General features: G+C 44.9%; 1 protein-coding gene across 1 annotated transcript in view; it reads right to left on the bottom strand.

Moving 5' to 3' along the window:
- The window catches only part of MOV10L1 (Mov10 like RNA helicase 1), a 122,060-nt gene that overhangs the window by 90,407 nt on the left and 10,277 nt on the right, over positions 1 to 21,376 (bottom strand). Inside the window, exon 3 of the mRNA XM_068276347.1 lies at positions 14,627 to 14,786. Within this exon, the coding sequence (XP_068132448.1) occupies positions 14,627 to 14,786 (160 nt within the window). The remainder of the gene's footprint in view (positions 1 to 14,626; positions 14,787 to 21,376) is intronic.

Here is a 21,376-nt window from a genome sequence, read left to right as displayed (position 1 = left end):
CCCCCCCCCCCGTGTACTGTATGCATCTATCCCCCCTGTAATAACCCACTGATCACCTGTCAATCACCCATCAATCACCCCGTCACTGCCACCCATCAATAAGCCCCTAATCTGCCCCTTGCGGGCAATCTGATCACCCACCCACACCATCAGATCGCCCGCAGACCCGACGTCAGATCACCTCCCAAGTGCATTGTTTACTTCTGTTCTCTCCTCTAAACACCCACTAATTACCCATCACCCACCCCCTGTCACTGCTACCCATCAGATTAGACCCCTATCTGCCCCTAGGGCACCCAATCACCCGCCCACACCCTCAGAACGCCCTCAGACCCCAGCCCTGATCACCTTGCCAGTGCATTGCTTGCATCCATTCCCCCCTCTAATCACACCTTGAGACACCCATCAATCACCTCCTGTCACCACCTAGCACACCTACCCATCAGATCAGGCCCTAATTTGCCCCGTGTGGGCTCCTGATCACTCGGTCAAACCCTCAGATCCCCATCAGACCCCCTTCCAATCACCTCCCCAGTGCATTGATTGCATCTATTTTCCCCTCTAACCACCCCCTGAGACACCCATCAATCACCTCCTGTCACCCCCCTAGCACTCCTATCCATCAGATCAGGCCCAATACAACCTGTCATCTAAGAGGCCACCCTGCTTATGACCGGTTCGCCCCCTCATAGACCACCTGTCATCAAAATTTGCAGATGCTTATACCCCTGAACAGTCATTTTGAGACATTTGGTTTCCAGACTACTCACGGTTTTGGGCCCGTAAAATGCCAGGGCAGTATAGGAACCCCACAAGTGACCCCATTTTAGAAAGAAGACACCCCAAGGTATTCTGTTAGGTGTATGTCGAGTTCATAGAAGATTTTATTTTTTGTCAAAAGTTAGCGGAAATTGATTTTTATTGTTTTTTTTCACAAAGTGTCATTTTTCACTAACTTGTGACAAAAAATAAAATCTTCTATAAACTCACCATACACCTAACGGAATACCTTGGGGTGTCTGCTTTCTAAAATGGGGTCACTTGTGGGGTTCCTATACTGCCCTGGCATTTTAGGGGCACTAAATCATGAGGAGTAGTCTAGAAAACAAATGCCTCAAAATGACCTGTGAATAGGACGTTGGGCCCCTTAGCGCACCTAGGCTGCAAAAAAGTGTCACACGTGGTATGGCCATACTCAGGAGTAGTAGTATGATGTGTTTTGGGGTGTATTTTTACACATACCCATGCTGGGTGGGAGAAATCTCTCTGTAAATGGACAATTGTGTGTTAAAAAAAATAAAAAATGTGTTATTTACAGAGATATTTCTCCCACCCAGCATGGGTATATGTAAAAATACTACTTCTTCTGAGCACGGCAGTACCACATGTGTGGCACTTTTTTGCAGCCTAACTGCGCTAAGGGGCCCAAAGTCCAATGAGCACCTTTAGGCTTTACAGGGGTGCTTAAAATTAGGCACCCCCAAAATGCCAGGACAGTAAACACTCCCCACAAATGACCCCATTTTGGAAAGTAGACACTTCAAGTTATTCAGAGAGGAGCATAGTGAGTCTGTGGCAGATTTCATTTTTTTTTTCCGCAAGTTAGAAGTAATGGAAACTTTTTTTTTTTGTCACAAAGTGTCATTTTCCGCTAACTTGTGACAAAAAATAAAATCTTTTATGAACTCACCATGCCTCTCAGTGAATACTTTGGGATCTCTTCTTTCCAAGATTGGGTCATTTGGGGGGTATTTATACTATCCTGGAATTTTAGCACCTCATGAAACATGACAGGTGGTCAGAAAAGTCAGAGATGCTTCAAAATGGGAAAATTCACTTTTGGCACCATAGTTTGTAAACGCTTTAACTTTTACCCAAACCAATAAATATACACTGAATGGGTTTGTTTGTTTTTTTTATCAAAGACATGTAGCAGAATAAATTTAGACAAAAATGTATACAGAAATTTTACTTTATTTGAAAAATGTCAGCACAGAAAGTAAAAAAAAATAATCATTTTTTTGACAAAATTCATGTCTTTTTTGATGAATATAATAAAAAACTAAAACTCGCAGCAGCAATCAAATAGCACCAAAAGAAAGCTGTATTAGTGACAAGAAAAGAAGGGAAAATTCATTTAGGTGGTAGGTTGTATGACCGAGCAATAAACAGTGAAAGCTGCACTGGTCTGAATGGAGAAAAAGGCTCTGGTCCTTAAAGAGACTCCGTAACAAAAATTGCATCCTGTTTTTTATCATCCTACATGTTCCAAAAGCTATTCTAATGTGTTCTGGCTAACTGCAGCACTTTCTACTATGACAGTCTCTGTAATAAATCAATGTATCTTTCCCCTGTCAGACTTGTCGGCCTGTGTCTGGAAGGCTGCCAAGTTCTTCAGTGTTGTGGTTCTGCTATGAACTCACCCTTTCTGGCCCCTCTATGCACACTGCCTGTGTGTTATTTAGATAAGAGAGAAGAGAGAAGCTGCTCTAATCAGCTAGATAAATCGTCCTCTGAGCTGGCTGGGCTTTCACATACTGAGGAATTACAAACAAGGGCAAAGCTGTTTGCAGAAATAAAAGAGCAGCCTGAAACTTCAGTGCATGGGGGAAAGAAACACACAAATGATCTCTTGAGATTCAAAAGGAATGCTGTATACAGCCTGCTTGTGTATGGATGTATTTTCTATGTGTGGACATACTGTACATCAACCTACTTCCTGTTTTGGTGGCCATTTTGTTTGTTTACAAACAAACTTTTTAAAACTGTTTTTAACCACTTTTAATGCGGCGAGGAGCGGCGAAATTGTGACAGAGGGTAATAGGAGATGTCCCCTAACGCACTGGTATGTTTACTTTTGAGCGATTTTAACAATACAGATTCTCTTTAAGGGGCGAAAAGACTGTGGTCCTCAAGTGGTTAAATGCTGGTAAATGTCACTTGGGAATAAGAGGAAAACAATTTTTCAAAAAGACCTTATAGTTTTTGAGTAAATCGATTTTAAAGTTTCGAAGGAAAAAAAGTATACTTTTAAATGCGGTAAATGTCACTTTTAGTAGCAAACCTAACAGTTAGGGCTGCACAGTTTTTCGGTTCAAAACCGAAACCGCGGTTCGTGGCAAGACGATCTGCTGATCGTCAGTATCCTCGGTTTTTCGGTCCGCTGTCTGTACCTTTTGTGTTATGAATTATTGTTAATGAGCGGGGAACAGATCCACTCGAGCGAGCTGGCTGGGCACATACAGCGTGTACAGCTCCACCTACCGCTGCCGTCATTCCATCGCTATCCAGTGATTGGTAAAGCTGTATGTGCCCGGCTGCTCGCTCGAGTGGATCCGCCCCCCGCTCATTAACACATACATATTCACTGCTTCTGGCCAATCCGCGCACAGCGAGGCCAGACACAAGGTACTACAGACAGCGGGCCGGACAGTGCGGGCACTATGAAAGCTGCTGCAGATAATAGTGACGATCACTAGATCGTCTTAACATGAAGTCCCTTAATGTTCCGGGGTATCTGTTGCTAAAACCGGCCCTGATTATAGCAGAGCCAGAAGGGGGCAGGCTTGGGCTTGAAAATACATCATAGAAGACAGACTCAGCTATAATGATTCCTGAGAAAAGCCAGACTGAATGCTCAGTCGGGGATTTTATCAGGGCTGGTAACAAGCAAGCTGAGCATAAAAGGATAAAACAGACCAGGGTAGGAGTTTTCTCTAATGTTCCCACTGATATATATGGTAAAATACATGAGGGTGCTTCGTCTCTGGGTCACTTTCAGGTTTATACTGGTTAGAGAAATTAGAATAAAGTTTTACCAGGCGCTTGGAGGGGATCAGCTATTACAACGAGCAGCGTGTAGTACTGAGGGGTCCCTTAAAACCTCATAAACAGTCAGAAAATACAAAAAATGTGTCTACACACGCTTAAAGTTCAAATCTAAATTTTTCTTTTTATTGGATAAAACTCCTCAATAAAAACCTCAATTACTTATACCAAATATTGCACGTTAAATAGTCACTCATTCAACCTGCACCACTCTTTCATGCACATACTAGAAGGGCCCTTCTAAAAAAAAAAAAAAAAGTCAGATGAACTCTTTAAAAATCAAAGTCAAATTGGTCAAAAAAAAAAAAAAAAAAAATATTAAAAGTGAAAAAAGATCAAAAAGATATCAGATAATGTATGGAGAACAAAAATGTTGCTTTCTCATGTAAAAGATATTGCTCAGTGTTGTCCTAGAGTAGTTCCCCTATGAAGTGTCCTATGTACATCAGGTTTCCATCACCGCATAGGTTTGTTCTTCTTTCAATATGGGTTACTCGTCCTAGTTCAATCTGTAAAAACAGAGGTGCCACACTCACAGTTTGGTCCGCTGATGTCCTCAGGTATTTGCAAGGTAACAAAGAATCGAGGTCGGCACTCCACTGGCGATAATAAACTTGCGTTTATTGGAAAAGTTGCAAACACGACACGACGTGTTTGCAACTTTTCCAATAAACGCAAGTTTATTATCGCCAGTGGAGTGCCGACCTCGATTCTTTGTTACTGTGAACATACGGGTGGAGTGGTGAACCATTGAGTGTCTGAGCACCGGCGGACCAGGTGTGTGAAGCCTGGGAGGTTGAGGACCCCGGCGATCTGATTATTTGCAAGGTACCCTCAATGGCTCTCTCCGCCGTTGCAAGACCGAGACCGTCTGTTGTCAGACTACTCACGTTAGCGCTGGTCTCCAAGTGCACGCCTACGTCACTTCCGTGTGGTAGACACAGTTGTCCGCTCGCCGCACTTCCAGCCGCTTCTCACTCGTATTGGATATGTTCGGGTGACGTCACCACCATAGAGTCCGCTGGAGCTTAATGCACAGAATACCGCTGCGCGCTTCTGCGGATAATCCAAGTTCCAGCAAGCTCCTTAAAGAGGAGCTGTTAGGTATAGGGTCTCAGAGACAAAAAACACATATATCAGTAGCTAAATACTGGCTGTACTTACATTACATATGCATTTCACTGTCCACGTTTGGATTTCACAGAATTTTTACATAGTATATGCAGAGAATGATGCTCCTGACAGCTCATGGCAGGTTCCATGTTTGTCTGTCTTGTCTGAAGCCAATTGTGATGTCAGATCCTCCCTTACCCTGCTTCCTGATTAATTATACATTAGCCCTCCCAAGTCCCAGCCCTCAGACACTCCTACCAGTCTCTGGTCTTATGCTCGGTACACAAGATGTGTTTTCCCGCTCGATCCGCGGGTCAATCGGGATCGATTCGATTATTTCCAACATGTTAATTATGCCAAATCGACGGCAGGAACGATCGAAATCCGAATTGAGCATGTTGGAAATAATCTAATCGACCCGCGGATCGAGCGGGAAAACGCATCGAGTGTATTAGGCACTCAGCGGGGAGCGATCATGTCTGGGTTGCGTGCGATCTCGCTGTCAGTTGGGGTGGGGGGAGCTGTGCGAGCGATTGCATTGTCAGTCGCGGGGGGGGGGGGGGGGGGGTTTGCGGATGAGTGCGATGTCATTCAATTTGCGGGCGGTTGCGATGTCGGTCGTTTTGCTTGCGATTGCGATGTCAGTCGTTTTGATTGCGAATGCGATGTCGGTCGTTTTGCGAGCGATTGTGCTGTCGGTCGTTTTGCTTGCGATTGCGATGTCGGTCGTTTTGCGAGCGATTGCGATGACGGTCGGGGGGCGGGGGGATTGGTGACCGATTACCACCTGTTCCCAAGGTGGTATTCAAAAGGGCTCCCGATTTGGGATTATCTATTGCAACTGCAGCCAATGAAAACAAGGGGAGGGAGGATAGTGGGAGGGGGAGGGGTAGAGCAGGGTTCATGAGATGTGGGTTGTGCCTAAATTGCAAGAGGACCAACAATCCGGGTAGAATAGTGGAGGTAGAAACTATGGACTCAGTAAAATATAAGATTAGGGATCCCATTACCTGCACTACTTGTGGAGTGATTTATTGTATCCAATGTCCCTGCAATAAAAGATATATTGGGAGAACTAAGAGGTCATTGCAGAGTAGGGTAGGGGAACATTTTAATAATATTCTTAAAAGGAGTGAGGGACACCCGCTTTCTAAACATAAGGAACAATATGGGGGTATCTTAAGGGGTACCATATTTTTCGGCCTTGAGATTGTAGAACGCAGTGGGAGGGGAGGGGACTATATAAAGAAAATGTCACGGAATGAATCCAGGTGGATCTTTCAGCTAGACACCATCATTCCCAAGGGTCTGAATAGTGAAATGGAATTCTTTGCTTTTTTTGAGTAGGAACAGCAAACTCAGGGTGGTAGTGACTAATATAGAACACACCCTGTGGATATAAATAGAGGGGAAGGTGTTGGGAACTGGGAGACTAATGTCTGAGGTTGGGGTAGATCTGTGTGTATATGGATGTAAGCTTAAGGGTATGTGAGTGGAATGATGATCTGGTACTTTTTGCCTAATTGATGATCTGGTACTTTTTGCCTAATTTTGTATGACGTATTTGCACACAATGGGCTCAATTCTGGTAGCGTTTAGTAAATAATTACCTCATGAAATTGGGATTACCTCATGAGGGAAATCAACTTTTGAATTCTGGTAGTTTAAGTAAAGTTTTACCTCATGTAATTTCATGAGGTAATTCATGTGGTAATTTTCTACTATAAATGTGTGGTATTTAGTAGTAAAATACCTCACACTTGAATTCTGAAGTGAAATAAGGTGCGTGTTTGCATGTCTTTTACCTCACATAATTAGACCTACCTCAACCACATGATAAATGCAGTGCTGTGACAGAATTGTGATATCTGTCACATAACATGGAGCCTTTTCAGCTTGTTTTTTGTTCCAACGCCCCCCCCCCTCCCGACCCCAGTCTCTAAAAGTGCTCCGACCTACCACCCCCCACGACCCCCATCCTCTAAAACAGTGCTGTCTAACTTTTGCGGGCTCGGAGGGCCGTTTTTTTTCCAGACCACATGGTGGAGGGCCGGCCGCCCCCCACCCCCACAAAAAAAAAAATTGGCAGCAGTTTCACCACAAAATGCAATTAGAGTGATAGCAGATTCTCCAAAAATGCAATCAGATTGGCAGCAGATATCCCCACAAATACAATCTTATTAGCAGCAGATTTCCCCACAAATGCAACGAGATTGGCAGAAGATTTCCCCACAAATGTAACGAGATTGGCAGATTTCCCCACAAATGTAACGAGATTGGCAGCAGATATCCCCACAAATGCAACGAGATTGGCAGATTTCCCCACAAATGTAACGAGATTGGCAGATTTCCCCACAAATGTAACGAGATTGGCAGATTTCCCCACAAATGTAACGAGATTGGCAGCAGATATCCCCACAAATGCAACGAGATTGGCAGATTTCCCCACAAATGCAACGAGATTGGCAGATTTCCCCACAAATGTAACGAGATTGGCAGATTTCCCCACAAATGTAACGAGATTGGCAGAAGATTTCCCCACAAATGCAACGAGATTGGCTGCAGATTTCCCCAAAAATGCGACGAGATTGGCGGCAGATATCCCCAGTTAGTGGGGGTCCCAGAGCTGAGGAGGGGGGCACAGCGCAGGAAGGGGGGAAATTGTGCAGAGCAGCGGGGAGGGGGGGGGAAGCCTCCCCCCCCCCTCCCTCACCTTAGGGGCCCCCCTTCCACGCTCCCCACTCCCTCCAAAAGTGCACCCAGCCAGGGGCAGCAGCGACTCAGCGAGGAATCACTTACCCCGGCAGGATCAGGGCAATAGCGCTGCGTGCCGCTGGGCTGGGCTCCGTCTCCTCCACTGACCTATCACGCTCTCGCAGTACTTCCTGCGAGAGCGTGATAGGTCAGTGGAGGAGACGGAGCCCAGCCCAGCGGCACGCAGCGCTATTGCTTTGATCCTGGCTATTGCTCTGATCCTGCCGGGGTAAGTGATTCCTCGCTGAGTCGCTGCTGCCGCTGGCTGGGTGCACTTTTGGAGGGAGGGGGAAGCGCGGAAGGGAGGGCCCCTAAGGTGAGGGAGGGGGGGGGGGAGGCTTCCCCCCCTCCCCGCTGCTCTGCACAATTTCCCCCCTTCCTGCGCTGTGCCCCCCTCCTCAGCTCTGGGATCCTCACGAGGCGGGCTGGCTTCTTCCAGCAGTCGGGAAAACACCTCACTGTTTTCCCCCTGCATGTCGCTAATTTAGCGACCATAAGCAGCAGGTGGGAAAATGTACCAGAATTAAGAAAATAAAAAAAAAACAACGTGTGAGGTATTTTCCCGACTGCTGATTACTTCACCTCGCACAGCTACCAGAATTGAGCCCAATTTGTCTATATACAGATCACTCTTTAGCGGAGTTTTTAGCTTGTTTTTATTTTATTTTTTATATTCATTTTCATTTTTATTTTTTATAATAGGGATAATATCGGAGAAAATTGCTCAGCCCACTGTGACCTATGACCCCATGAATAAGGGGGTTGGACGATCTGCGAGTTGATATTTAAGAAGCAGGGAGAATCGGGACCTTAGACTCACAAAATCCTCCTGAGGAAGGCCACCGCTAAGTGGCTGAAATGCATTGAGGTTTTAGACTTTTAAATATATATACACTCTCTAAGATTAAGGAGCTTGCTTGAACTTGGATTATCCGCAGAAGCGTGCAGCGGTATCCTGTGCATTAAGCTCCAGCGGACTCTATGGTGGTGACGTCACCCGAACATATCCAATACGAGTGAGAAGCGGCTGGAAGTGCGGCAAGCGGACAACTGTGTCTACCACACGGAAGTGACGTAGGCGTGCACTTGGAGACCAGCGCTAACGTGAGTAGTCTGACAACAGACGGTCTCGGTCTTGCAACGGCGGAGAGAGCCATTGAGGGTACCTTGCAAATACCTGAGGACATCAGCGGACCAAACTGAGTGTGGCACCTCTGTTTTTACAGATTGAACTAGGACGAGTAACCCATATTGAAAGATAAACAAACCTATGCGGTGATGGAAACCTGATGTACATAGGACACTTCATAGGGGAACTATTCTAGGACAACACTGAGCAATATCTTTTACATGAGAAAGCAACATTTTTGTTCTCCATACATTATCTGATATCTTTTTGATCTTTTATCACTTTTAATATTTATTTTTTTTTGACCAATTTGACTTTGATTTTTAAAGAGTTCATCGGACTTTTTTTTTTTTTAGAAGGGCCCTTCTAGTATGTGCATGAAAGAGTGGTGCAGGTTGAATGAGTGACTATTTAAAGTGCAATATTTGGTTAGAGAAATTGCATACTGTATTACAAACAAAAGATGTCCCACAAATTCTTGTAAAAAAAAAGAAAAAAAAAAGAAAATCGATGGGAAAAATATTGCGAACACTATAGGGATGTCAGCAGCCATACGCAAGGCAGTTATTGGATTTTTTTTTCAACATACAATCAGCTGGGCACTACAGAGGCATTGCATGTAGTGCCTCACTAGTAGCAGGCATGTCTAAATGTCCATTTCCTGAAAGCCTTTTTGCTGTATGTAATGGAATTTTTATGCAAATTTATGCAACTTGAAAATGGACCAATCAAATCCCACCACAGCTTTACTTGACTGGTTTAAAGGGACTCCGAGCTCAAAATAAAAAACGAAATCGGTACTCACCTGGGGCTTTCTGCAGCCCACCGTAGGTCGGGAGGTCCCACGGCGTCCATCTGGCTCTTCTCGAAGGGCCTGGCCAGAAATGGCTCCCCGGCGGCTCCCGGCGACACTGGGCCCGAGTGTCGGGCTAATCGCGCATGCGCCGTACTGTCGCGAGCCGGCCGGCGTGGTGACGACAGACGTCACCTTTTAGGAAGAAGGAGCCCGACACTCGAGCCCAGTGTCGCCGGGAAGCCGCCGGGCAGCCATTTCTGGCCAGGCCCTGGGAGAAGAGCCAGATGAACGCCGAGGGACCTCCCGACCTACACTGGGCTGCAGAAAGCCCCAGGTGAGTACCGACTTCATTTTTATTTTGAGCTCGGAGTCCCTTTAAGCTGCAATCATCTGCATAAGAGGACTATAAGCAATGGTCATGTGACCACCATTTTATTTTTATTTTTTTTAAAGATTTGATTCATAACTAATATAGCTAATGGGAGGGAAAAGGAGGCAGCAGCATAACAAAATATATGTCTGGTGAAAGGCTTTAAAAGGAAATCTAAAGTGAGAGGGCTACTGAGACTGCCATCTTCCTTCCCTTATAAATAATGCCAGCTGCCCGGCTGAGCTTTTTGCTTTAGTTATCTCTGGGTCACAATTCTGCAACAAGTATGCCGCCAGTGAAGTGGAGTCAGCCCAGAGTCACAGCATCTAACTCATTCTAGGCTAGTGACTAACAGTATTTGGGGCAGAGCATTAGCACAGAAGTCAAGCAGCTGGCATTGTTCATTAGATAATAAAGATGGCATCCTTCATATTACTCTCACTACAGATTGCCTTAGGATAGGAACACACTAGGCAGAATCACATATGCGTTTTCCGTAGCACATAATGGAAGACACATATGTGATTCTTCCTAGTGTGTTCCTACCCTTAAAAGGGATACTTAAAGGACTTACGAGGCGAATTTTAGAAAAAATGTTAGTTACCTTATTGCAATATCAGACCTCAGGGCAGACGATCAGTGCTTCCCCTGTCAGTTTCAGGTGCTCTGTTATCTAAATCCAGGATTCATTACAGGCCCCGACCCTCTGCAGGGTCGCCTGAACTGATGAGATAAGAATTGCCGCTTTAAACAGCAATGTGAGTTACACTCGTGGCCACCACATAGCGGCTCCGTCCCCCGCTGTGAGCCGCTGCTAGGAGGGAGCCGCTGCTATAGTAGGCAGCCCTGCCGGTATCATCCATTCACACGCCGCGGCCTCCCTTCCCCCACCCGCCGAGCAGCCAGCACATCTACCCCCCTTTGCGGAGGAATTCTGGACATGCGGTGACTGAAGAGCCGCTGGCTCATATTGAGCAGAGAGTCACTGAGGAGCCGCTGGTGAGCCGGCTCACGTACGAGCGGAGTGTGACTGCATGTCCAGAATTCCTCCGCAAAAGGGGGTAGATGTGCTGGCTGCTCGGCGGGTGGGGGAAGGGAGGCCGCGGCGTGTGAATGGATGATACCGGCAGGGCTGCCTACTATAGCAGCGGCTCCCTCCTAGCAGCGGTTCACAGCGGGGGACGGAGCCGCTATGTGGCGGCCACGAGTGTAACTCACATTGCTGTTTAAAGCGGCAATTCTTATCTCATCAGTTCAGGCGACCCTGCAGAGGGTCGGGGCCTGTAATGAATCCTGGATTTAGATAACAGAGCACCTGAAACTGACAGGGGAAGCACTGATCGTCTGCCCTGAGGTCTGATATTGCAATAAGGTAACTAACATTTTTTCTAAAATTCGCCTCGTAAGTCCTTTAAGCCCTGAAAAAAAAAAAAAAAAAGTTTTACTCACCTGGGGCTTCTAGCAGTCCCCTGCAGACGTCCCGTGCCCTCGCGGTCACTCAGGGATCCTCCTGTCCCCCGCTGCCAGCTAGTTTAGTTTTCGTCCGACAGGCTCACTGTGCCTGCGCAGGCCTGGCCTGGCCACGAGTCTCCTTCACGTACCCATCTGCAATAAAGTCCTGGGCAGGCGCAGGACGCTATTGCAGATGGGAATGCGAAGACCGCGTGGCCAGGCCTGTCCGCGAAGTGAAAGTAGCTGGCGGCGAGGGACAGTAGGATCTGAGAGTGGGTACGGGGCGGTTGCAGTGGGCTGGTAGAAGCCCCAGGTGAGTAAAACGTACTTACTTAAAACTTACAGATTTTTTTTATTGAAAGCTTAAAGGAAACCTAAACTGAGAAGGATATGGATTGTTCCTTTTGCAATAATACCAGTTGCCTGACTCTCCTGCTTATCCTGTGTCTGGGCTGGTGCACACCAGAGCGGTTCTGAAGCGGTTTTTAAAACGCTTGCAGGGGGAAAAAACGCTTGGCTAATGAAAGTGAATGGGATGGTGCACACCAGAGAGGTTTGTTTTTTCCACAAACGCAAACTCAGGGGCTGCAGCATTTTTGAGATTTCTGAGGCGTTTCTGCCTCAATGTTAAAGGATACCCGAAGTGACATTTGACAAGATGTGACCCTCACCGATAAGAAATTCCCCTGTTTATCTCTTTCTTGCTCTCAGAAGCCATTTTCTGCTAGGAAAGTGTTTTATAGTTGGAATTTCTTATCAGTGAGGGTCACACTGTAGTCACTTCCTGTCTGAGTCAGGACTGAGTCAGACACTTACATACCTGATATTTAACTCTTTCAGAGAAAGGAGGAAAAAAAAAGGAACACCGCATAGTTATTTGTGTGCTAGGCACTGTACATACACATGTCTATCTCATCATGTCCCATGTCACTTCAGGTATCCTTTAAAGAGACTCCGTAACAAAAATTGCATCCTGTTTTTTATCATCCTACAACTTCCAAAAGCTATTCTAATGTGTTCTGGCTTACTGCAGCACGTTCTACTATCACCATCTCTGTAATAAATCAACTTATCTCTCTCTTGTCAGACTTGTCAGCCTGTGTCTAGAAGGCTGCCAAGTTCTTCAGTGTTGTGGTTCTGTGATGCATCTCCCCCCTCCAGGCCCCTCTCTGCACACTGCCTGTGTATTATTTAGAGTAGGGCAGCTTCTCTCTTTTATCTTTTACAAGCTGGATAAATTCTCCTCTGAGCTGGCTGGGCTTTCACATACTGAGGAATTACATACAGGCAGAGCTGTCTGCACTCTGCAGGAAGAAACAGCCTGACACTTCATTGGAAGATAGCTGCAGGGGGAAAGAAACACACAAATGATCTCTTGAGATTCAAAAGGATGGCTGTATACAGCCTGCTTGTGTATGGATGTATTTTCTATGTGTGGACATACTGTACATCAACCTACTTCCTGTTTTGGTGGCCATTTTGTTTGTTTATAAACAAACTTTTTAAAACTGTTTTTAACCACTTTTAATGCGGCGAGGAGCGGCGAAATTGTGACAGAGGGTAATAGGAGATGTCCCCTAACGCACTGGTATGTTTACTTTTGTGCGATTTTAACAATACAGATCCTCTTTAAGTATAGGAAAGTGGAAAACCGCTCTGAAAAACGCTAGATCAGAGCTGTTTTCCAGGCGTTTTTGTTACAGAAGCTGTTCAGTTACAGCTTTACTGTAACAATATTTGTAATCTGCTACACAAAAATGCTCCAAAAACGCTAGGCATGTTTAGAAAACATGCCTAGAATCGCTCTGAAATCTGCTTCAAAAACCTCTAGCGTATTGCAGATCTGCTAGAGGTTTTTTGGTGTGCACTGGGCTTCTCTAAGGCCCAGTGCACACCGAGCGGATTTGGATGCGATCCGCCAGGCCGCATCCGCCTGTAAATCCACTTGGCTAATTTCAATAGGCTGGTGCACACCGGCGGTTTGAGGTTTGCAGCAAACCGCAAACATGCCTCCTGCTGTACGTTTGCGGTTTGCTAAAAAACTCAAACTGCCGGAGTGCACCAGCCCATTGAAATACAATAGCCAAGCGGATTTACAGGCGGATACAGCCGGCGGATCGCATCCAAATCCGTTTGGTGTGCACTCGGCCAAATCTCTGAAATCCGCACCAAAAAAACGCTAGCGTTTTGTGGATCTGCTAGCGGTTTTGGTGTGTACTGGCCCTGATACTTTTAGCCACAGCCCCTCAACAAGCATGCAGATCTGGTGCTCTGACTGAAGTCAGACTAGATTAGCTGCATGCTTGTTTCAGGTGAGTGATTCAGCCACTATTGCAAACACAGATCAGCAGGATAGTCAGGCAACTGGTATTATTTTAAAAGGAAAAATCCATATCCTTCTCAGTTTAGGTTCCCCTTAAAGAGAATCTGTACTCTAAAATTCATACAATAAAAAGCATACCATTCTATTCATTATGTTCTCCTGGGCCCCTCTTTGCTGTTTCTGCCACTCCCTGCTGAGACCCTTGAGGCTTGTAATTGCCAGTTTTAGGCAGTGTTTACAAACAAAAAACATGGCTGCTAACCAGCATGTGACAGGCTCAGAGAAGCTCAGTCTGTGACTCATACAGAGCCTGCAGGGGGTGTGGAGAGGGTGTACATAACTTCTATCCTATCACAGCAGCAAAGCAGCACATTCCTGCCTGTGCCGACAAAGCCAGTAAATGAAAAAAGATTAGATAATATATCAGAGATAATACAGCCACTGTGCAACTAGGAAAGGCTGCAGTAAGACAGACCACATTAGAACAAGTATAGGAACTTATAGGATAGAAGAAATAAGGCTGAACATTTTGTTACAGAGTCTCTTTTAAAGTATCCCTTTAATGGACAAGAGACCTGAGAGGGATATGGAGGCTGCCATATTTATTTCCTTTTAAATAAGACCAATTGCCTGGCAGCCCTGCTTATCTTTTATCCATCAGTAGCATCTGAATCACACGGCAGTCACACATCTAATCTTCATGCATATTCAGGGTTTATGACAACGACTTAGAAGCAGAGGATCAGCAGGACAGCCAGGCATGTGCATTGTTCAGAAGGAAACAAGTCAGCTTCAATATACCCCTCAGGTCAGTTGTCCATTAAAGACATTCTTAAATAAAAACATATTTGAAGTAGTTACCTTCACAAGCATCACACACGGAAAAATATGTGGTTTGATTGATTTCTCCACCTTCTTCATTGCAAGATGTAATATTGCCAATTAAAACTTTAGTGTCAAAACCCAAAGCCTTTGCATGAACAGGAGTTTCAGTCACCCATCTGTCAGAGACGCACTGTACCTGAAAAAGAACAAAACTTTTGGAAGTAATACAACCAACCTGGGTAGTGGTGGCACACAAAAGGCCCAGCACTCATGCTAAAGTGACACTGAAGTGAAAAAAATAAATAAAATAAAAATTATGATATAATGAAATGTACGTGTAGTACGGATAATTCATAGAACATTATTAGCAAAGAAAAAGTCTCATTTTTATTTTCAGTTATATAGTTTTTTTTTTTCATAATATTGCATCATTCTCTAATATTTGCAGTTTACAAAAGTACACTCTGTACTTTTATTGATGAAACAGAGCAGAGCTAATGCTTATATTATACAACTGTGGAATACTAAGCCCTGCTGGGACATCTTAAAAAAGGTACAAAAAAAAACTGTATTTTATATACAAGTAAACTGGCTGGATTTCTATGCTCCTAACTGCATTTCATGTTTCATTTAGCGTTTTTTGCTGGTGGAATCATGGACATTGCTGCTGCCGCCCACAAAACAGATCAGCAATATAATGATAGGTAGGCACGGTAACTAGTTCTGATATTACAACATGTTTTTGTTCTACTAGTATGAGGCGTAAAATTGACAGAAACAATTATTTCTGTTTTCTTGTCTTGCACAGACCCTCACAACCAGAAGAAAGTTCTTCTACTCAAAGAAAGAGATCAGCCTCACATTCTAGCAAGTCTCATGTCAGTAGAAGCACAAAGGATCATCCTCACTCTGATAAAACCAAAAATTGCTGGGCATGTGGTCAACGATGTATGCCAGGAAAACTTGTGTGTGCAGACTGCTTTTATGCCATTCCCATGGAGGAGGGACCTGTGCAGGATCTACCCTCACTAGTGCGGGATATTGTACAGCAATCTTTGGCGGAACAATCCACATCTCAAATGAGGAACTATGAGGGTGCAGCAGGGTTTGATACACCTGAAGAGGAGAACTTTTCAGTTGGGTTTGATTTTTCGTTAGTAACCCCATTTATAAAATCCGTCAGGGATGCCATTCAATGGGAGACCGACGAACCACCTGCTAAGACAAGGCGTTATTACCCACATCTTAAGAAAAATTCATTATCTTTCCCAGTTATGGAGGAGGTTAGCAAACTCATTCGGGAGGAATGGTCAAGAGTAGATAAGAAGGTCTCCATGTCGAATAGATTATCAAAACTCTACCCTATGGGAGGTGATGTTATATCTCAATTAGATACCCCACCAACACTGGATGCATCTGTTATGCGCGTCGCAAAGCATGTAACCTTACCGCTAGAGGACGCAGTATCGTTCCGGGAGCCTTTAGAGAGGAAGGTTGATTTCGATCTTAGGAAGGTATATACTTCAGTGGGTGGAGCCTGTAGACCAGCCATTGCACTAACCTCAGTATCCCGGGCAATCAGGGCTTGGGCAGACAAATTGGCAATACAGGCTAAGGTGGATAGGAAGACACTCTCTAATGGCTTAGAAGAATTTAGACTGGCGGCAGACTATCAGTGAAGCGGCCTTTGACGTAATTAGGGGTACTACGAGAGGAATGGTTCATGCAATCACAGCCAAGAGAGCCATGTGGCTGAGACCTTGGTCCGCTGACCCAAATTCGAAATCATCATGGTGTAAGATACCGTACGATGGGAAGAACTTTTGGTCCAAGGATGGATACGGCCATATCACGGCTGACCGGGGGCAGATCGAGTCTCCTCCCCAGGACAGGAAGCAGAGAAGATATAGACCGAATGAAAGGAGACCGTTTCAGAACAAGACAAGGGAACCTAGACAATCAAGAAATAATTATTCCTTTCACAGAAGCTGGCAGGGAACCCAGTCCACCCTGTCAAAGTTCAACAAGCAGAGAAACTCTAACCCCAATGCGCAGGCCGCAAAATCGTTCTGAGATTCCATCCACCCTCCTGGAGCCGGTAGGGAGACGTCTTCAGAAATTTGCACATCTATGGGCGGAGAGGATCAAAGACAACTGGGTAACAAGCACGCTAGCATGGGGTCATGCATGGAGTTTCAGGCGGCAACCTCCAGAAACACACTTCAAACCCACAGCAATACCAAAATCTACACACACACACACACACACACACACACACACACACACACAGTTCGATTATGTAAAGGGATTGGAGGAAAAGAGAGCAATTATACAGGTGCCTCAATTAGACAGATTCAAGGGACTTTATTCTCCCCTATTCTTTGTGACGAAAAAAAACAGGCCAGCTAAGACCGGTCTTGGACTTACGTTTCCTAAACAAGCACATAGGTCTGGACAAGTTCAAGATGGAGTCATTGCAAACGATACTACCAACCATACAGCTGGGGGATTGGCTACTGGCAGTGGATCTGGCCGACGCGTATCTCCATGTACCAATTCGCAAATCTTACCAGAGATACCTCAGATTCGCTGTGGGGGATGCGCGCTACCAATTCCAGGTGTTACCCTTTGGCATCTGCACTGCACCCAGAACCTTCACAAAAATCTTAGTCACTCTCATAGCCTATCGTCGTCAACAGGTTCTACATCTACACAACTACCTGGACGACATTTTGCTGATAGCTCCATCAGAAAGCAAATTGTGCCAGGACAGGACAATCTTGCTGGACACGTTAAAACAATTCGGCTGGCTGGTAAACTGGGACAAAAGCAAATTGCAACCTACACAGAGGATAATCTTTCTAGATGCAGAAATAGATACAATCAGGAATGCTGTAGCGCTACCACAGCAGAAGTTAACGACAATCATAGAGATGGTGAGGAGAGTCAGGTAGATGGACTACCTGACAGCGAGAGAGTGTCTAGCGGTTCTGGGGACGTTTGCCTCAGTGATTCCCATGGTGAGATGGGCAAGGTGGAACATGAGACCCATGCAAAAATCGTTCCTAGACCAATGGAACGGAGAGGACTACCAACAACAGATCGCAATTCTTCCATGGGTGAAGAGCCACTTGCTTTGGTGGAGTCACAAAGAAAATCTCGAGAAACACCACCAGGTGAAGATGGACAGCCCGATATGCATAATAACAGATGCAAGTCTATGGGGCTGGGGTGCGCACATGCAACATACCTATGCGCAGGGCAGGTGGAAGCAGGATACGAGAGAGGTACCAGCCAACATTCTAGAGATGAGAGTGACCTTCAAGGCACTCAGATAATTCACCAAGGAGATCACTGGCAGAGGTGTTGTGTTGAGGATGGACAACACGACGGCGTATATACAAAATCAGGGCGGCACCCACAGCCGCACCCTTCTGAAGGAGGTGCAGCCGATAATGATCTGGGCACAACAGAATTTATCATATCTCCAAGCGTGTCCTATTCTGGGGTTGAAGAACTATGTGGCGGACTCGCTCAGCCGTCAATGGTTGGACAACAAGGAGTGGAGTCTGATATTCAGAATAGTCTGCGATACATGGGGAGAACCAGAGATAGACTTGATGGCTACACCCGAGAATGCCAAGTGCCGAGCTTTCTTTTCGAGGTACAGGTACCCACAGGCGGCAGGCTGGGACGCCCTGTCACTACCTTGGAACTTCAGGATAGCATACATCTTTCCTCCTGTACCGCTGATACACAGAGTACTGAAGAAGATACAACAGGAACAAGCGGTAGTTTTGATAATAGTTCCTTACTGGCCACGCAGGCCCTGGTTTCCTCTCCTACAGAAGCTAGCTTCAGCACCTCCGATCACATTACCATGTGTAAAAGACCTACTGTCGCAGAACCACATCTACCATCCTCATCCACACATACTCAATTTAACGGCGTGGAGACTGAAAGGAGGAGACTACAAGAGCTAGGTTGTTCTCCTGAGGTAACAGATACATTACTAAAGGCCAGGAAAGCTACCACCAATACCACAGAACATGGAAGCGCTTCATAACCTTCTTGCAGGAGGGGAGCCTACTCATATCCACAATACAGGTGAATAATATCTTAGACTTCCTCCAGAAAGGCCTAGATTTGGGACTTAGTCTGAGTACAATCAAGACGCAAGTATCAGCTATCTCAGCCCTAACACAGAAGAAATGGGCCTTAGATCCCTTAGTAGTGCAATTTATGCAAGCAGTAACAAAAATAAGGCCACCTAAGAAGAGCTGGTATCCGCAGTGGAGTCTGCCTCTAGTACTCAACGGTCTTTCCAAACAACCTTTTAAACCTCTAACGGAGTGCACGTTATTTAATTTAACGTTAAAAGTAACCCTACTAACAGCGATTACCTCTGCTAGAAGAGTATCAGAGTTGCAAGCACTGAGCTGCGATCCCCCATTTACGCAATTCTTCCAGGATCGAGTATCTTTAAGACAAGTTGAACAGTTTATTCCCAAAGTAGCCACTCAGTTCCACTTTAATCAGGAATGGAATCTTCCAAACTTTTCAGATGATACAATCGCAGCACCGGATTCTCTGAATGTTCCGCAATTATTAAGAAGGTACATAGATATTACTAGCGAGTTCAGTAAAACAAGAAGACTGTTTGTTATCCCAGCTGGATGTAAAAAAGGGGAGGCCGCAACGACAAGGACAATATCAACATGGTTAGTGAGGGCTATCAGAACAGCCTATAAGGCCATGGGCGAGGCTCCACCAGAAGAAGTTACGGCACACTCGACACGATCAGTGTCGTCATCATGGGCAGCATTCGTAAAAGTAGCCCCGGAGATGATCTGTAGAGCTGCAAATTGGTCTTCGGAAAATACATTCATATCTCACTATAAGGTGGACCCAGGAGGGTTGTCCACTATGGATTTCGGCAGAGGAGTATTGTCGGCAGTCAAAGCTTCATGGACTACGACATAGCAATATAACATAATTTGGCTGTGGGCCCTCTTTTTCTCTTATGTTAGACTGAATAAAGTAATTCTTTGGTTTAAGCAGAGTAAGCTTGTCCCTCCCATTTTTTCTCCTCTTTGTATAGTTAGATCCCCGTAGTAATGCTGCCATGGAAATGGAAAACGAAAAATTGAATACTTACCTATCGGTAATTTTCCTTTCAATGTCCATGGCAGCATACGGAGATCCCACCCTAGTTAGCTCAGTCAAGGGGTAGGACTATCAAAAAAAGCACCTTAGAGGGGGCAGGCTTGAAATTTATATTGACAGGTCCTGTAGGGGTTAGGAGGCGGGACTAACCCCGTAGTAATGCTGCCATGGACCTTAAAAGGAAAAGGAAAATTACCGATAGGTAAGTATTCAATTTTCAGTTTTCCTGCAGTAAAAGTACAAGAAACAGCTAGAGGGCCGATGCATACCAAAAAGTGCTAGCATAATCGCAAACGCTCAGTGCTTATTTCTAAACTATTTTAGGCATGTGCCTAGTGATTTTCTATTGATGTCTAGCCATTTTTGAAGCAATTTGGTGTAGTATTTATTTTATTTTTTATTTTATTTATTTTTTTTACAGTACAGCTGGAAGTGCACAGCTTTTCATAAACAAAAAAACAAACAAAAAAACCTTGGAAAACAACTTATGAAAATCACTCAGAAGCGCACCAGCTCAGGACAGGTTGAGATAAATGCTTCAGAAAACAGCACTGTAGCCTACCAAGCTTGGTCGGTGTGCTCAGAGAAGCTATTTTGCATAGATAACTTTTCTAAAGTTTCTTAACTCTTCCTGTACTGGAAGCAATATGAGACTCATATCTGTGCTATCAATGTTTTAATTCTTAGCTGTACCATCATAAGTTTATTTTTATTTCAGATTACCTTTAAGCTATTGATAAGGGTTAATTCACATGTTCCAGTCAACATTCCGCTGCCCCAATCCCTGCTCACTTAGAACTAATAGAATAGGACCCAATGCTGAATGCTGGAAAGATGCTACACAAATTCCATGTGAATTTAGTAGGTGCTTGCTGCAACTGAGCCGCTAGCGCATCTGTTGCCTTGCAGATTCTGTGCCTTTCTCAATGTAATGGCAACAGATCTGCTGCATGCTGAAAATGGGTGCAACAGAGCATTCTGCGCTGCAACAGATGCTTTGCAATTTCATTGTGTTGGCACCACATCTGGCCAACAACCGATGCACTGACATAGCGCATTCACTGGAAATGTAGACTTAAACATGACTCTGACAACATCATCCTCCATTCCATCCTCATACATACTTTCTATTATGATTGGCTAATCACGGACCAATTTTACCACCTCTATGTAGTATAAAGGTCAATATATATTGAATACTACGAGCAGACTGTGTAGGTAAATCTTCATACTACATGGAGGTGGTAAAATTGATCAGTAAATTACCAATTATAATTCAAAGTGTGTACCAGGTTTTGTTCTCCCACCAACAGAGAAATGTCTTACTGATAAATTGTAGGGGGGGGAAAGCATAGAGACACTCATGTGAATGAAACATAAGTGTACATGTTCTTTAGTCCAACCCTGCCTTACTGCATTTTATTTAGTTTTTTTCTTATAAACCCCCACACAGTAATTTCTCATTATCAATGTAGAGAAGTAAGGCTGACCATACAGTTATCAATTTTTACAGCCAATGTGATCACTTATATCTGCCAATCATCTATCGCTTTCAACATCGATTTTGGACAGGATTTCGGACAGGTTTTAAAAATGTCCATGTGAGAGGATGGTGATGAA

Source organism: Hyperolius riggenbachi, chromosome 3, assembly GCF_040937935.1.
Source record: "Hyperolius riggenbachi isolate aHypRig1 chromosome 3, aHypRig1.pri, whole genome shotgun sequence".
NCBI classification, from domain to species: Eukaryota; Metazoa; Chordata; class Amphibia; order Anura; family Hyperoliidae; genus Hyperolius; species Hyperolius riggenbachi.
The sequence above is the reverse complement of the archived record's forward strand: the minus strand, read 5'-3'. Positions and strand labels throughout refer to the sequence as shown.